The sequence below is a fragment of the Volvox carteri genome, assembly GCF_000143455.1.
Source record: "Volvox carteri f. nagariensis unplaced genomic scaffold VOLCAscaffold_18, whole genome shotgun sequence".
Classification (NCBI taxonomy): domain Eukaryota; kingdom Viridiplantae; phylum Chlorophyta; class Chlorophyceae; order Chlamydomonadales; family Volvocaceae; genus Volvox; species Volvox carteri.
In genome coordinates this window covers 1,854,556-1,857,097 of record NW_003307561.1, presented here as the reverse complement: position 1 = coordinate 1,857,097, position 2,542 = coordinate 1,854,556, and the positions used below count along the sequence as shown (strand labels likewise).

The following is a 2,542-nucleotide window of genomic DNA, read 5'->3' as shown; positions in this document are numbered from 1 at the left end:
AAGCGTATGAGATGTGCAAACATATGCGGTGTGCAAGCATATATGCGATCTGCAACCATATACGATCTGCAAGCATATGGGATGTGCAAGCGTATGCGATCGGCAAGCATATGTGATCTGCAAGCATATGCGCTCTGCAAGCATATGTGATCTGCAAGCATATGCGATGTGCAAGCATATGCGATCTGCAAGCATATGCGATCTGCAAGCATATGCGATCTTCAAGCATATGGGATGTGCAAGCATATGCGATGTGCAAGCATATGCGATCTGCAACCATATATGATCTGCAAGCGTATGCGCTCTGCAAGCATATGCGATGTGCAAGCATATGCGCTCTGCAAGCATATGCGCTCTGCAAGCATATGCGATGTGCAAGCATATGCGATCTGCAACCATATGCGACCTGCAAGCATATGCGCTCTGCAAGCATATGGGATGTGCAAGCGTATGCGATCTACAAGCATATGCGATGTGCAAGCATATGCGCTCTGCAAGCATAAGCGCTCTGCAAGCATATGCGATCTGCAAGCATATGCGATCTGCAAGCATATGCGATCTGCAAGCATATGCGATCTGCAAGCATATGGGATGTGCAAGCATATGCGATGTGCAAGCATATGCGATCTGCAACCATATGCGATCTGCAAGCATACGCGATCTGCAAGCATATGCGATGTGCAAGCATATGCGATCTGCGACCATATGCGATGTGCAAGCATATGCGATCTGCAAGCATATGCGATCTGCAAGCATATGCGATCTGCAAGCATATGCGATCTGCAAGCATATGCGATGTGCAAGCATATGCGATCTGCAAGCATATGCGATGTGCAAGCATATGCCAACTGCAAGCATATGCAGATGTACATGTACAAGCATATGCGGACCGGACCCGAACGAGAGCTACGGCCCCCTCGGGACCGCAGGGACCGCGCCTCGTTGTCTGTGCTTGTCCGTCCGGTTGTCCGGAGCGTTTTGGAAATTCCGGGTCGGGAGCGTGCCGTACGCGCTTAAGACCGCGCCGAAAAGAACGGAAGGTCGCCGGTTCGATCCCTACCGCGTATATGTTTTATGTTTCATATATGTGCATATATGCATATATGTAAATGCGATATGCAATATGCAGCGATATGCAGCGATATGCGATATGCAGCGATATGCAATTTGCGATATGCGATATGCGGTATGTGATATGCGATATGCCATATGCAGCGATATGGGATATGGGATATGCGATATGCGATATGCAATATGCAATATGCAATATGCAAAATATGCAATATGCGATATGCGATATGCGATATGCGATATGCGATGCATTCTGCAAGCATATGCCATATGCGATCTGCAAGCATATGCAATATGCAATATGCAATATGCAATATGCAATATGCAATATGCAATATGCAATATGCAATATGCAATATGCAATATGCAATATGCAATATGCAATATGCAATATGCAATATGCAATATGCAATATGCAATATGCAATATGCAATATGCAATATGCAATATGCAATATGCAATATGCAATATGCAATATGCAATATGCAATATGCAATATGCAATATGCAATATGCAATATGCAATATGCAATATGCAATATGCAATATGCAATATGCAATATGCAATATGCAATATGCAATATGCAATATGCAATATGCAATATGCAATATGCAATATGCAATATGCAATATGCAATATGCAATATGCAATATGCAAAATATGCAATATGCGATATGCGATATGCGATATGCGATATGCGATATGCGATATGCGATGCATTCTGCAAGCATATGCCATATGCGATCTGCAAGCATATGCCATATGCGATCTGCAAGCATATGCGACCTGCAAGCATATGCAATCTGCAAGCATATGCCATGTGCGATCTGCAAGCATATGCATCTGCAAGCATATGCGATCTGCAAGCATATGTGATCTGCAATCATACGCGATCTGCAAGCATATGCGATCTGTAAAATATACGATCTGCAAGCATATGCTAAGCTATGCTGCGCTATGCTATGCTATGCTATGCTATGCTGCGCTGTGTTATGCTATGCTATGCTGCGCTATGCTATGATGCGCTATGCTATGCTACAATACGCTATGCTATGCTATGCTATGCTATGCTATGCTATGCTATCTGCAAGCATATGCAGTATGCAAGCATTTGTAATCTGCAAGCATATGCAACCTGCAAGCATATGCCATATGCGATCTGCAAGCATATGCCATATGCGATCTGCAAGCATATGCCATATGCGATCTGCAAGCATATGCCATATGCGATCTGCAAGCATATGCGATCTGCAAGCATATGCAATGTGCAAGCATATACGCTCTGCAAGCATATGTGATCTGCAAGCGTATGTGATCTGCAAGCATATGTGATCTGCAAGCATATGCGATGTGCAAGCATATGCGATCTGCAAGCATATGCAATGTGCAAGCATATGCGCTCTGCAAGCATATGTGGTCTGCAAGCGTATACGATGTGCAAGCATATGCGATGTGCAAGCATATGCGCTCT

General features: G+C 44.0%; 1 protein-coding gene across 1 annotated transcript; it reads left to right on the top strand.

Annotated features, from left to right (window-relative positions):
* Positions 1-246: 246 nt before the first annotated feature.
* On the top strand, positions 247-468 carry VOLCADRAFT_60352 (uncharacterized protein; the record flags this gene model as incomplete). Its single annotated transcript, XM_002950433.1, has 1 exon — positions 247-468. A coding segment is annotated over one exon (222 nt), but the record flags the coding sequence as incomplete, so codon positions are not given.
* Positions 469-2,542: the final 2,074 nt, after the last annotated feature.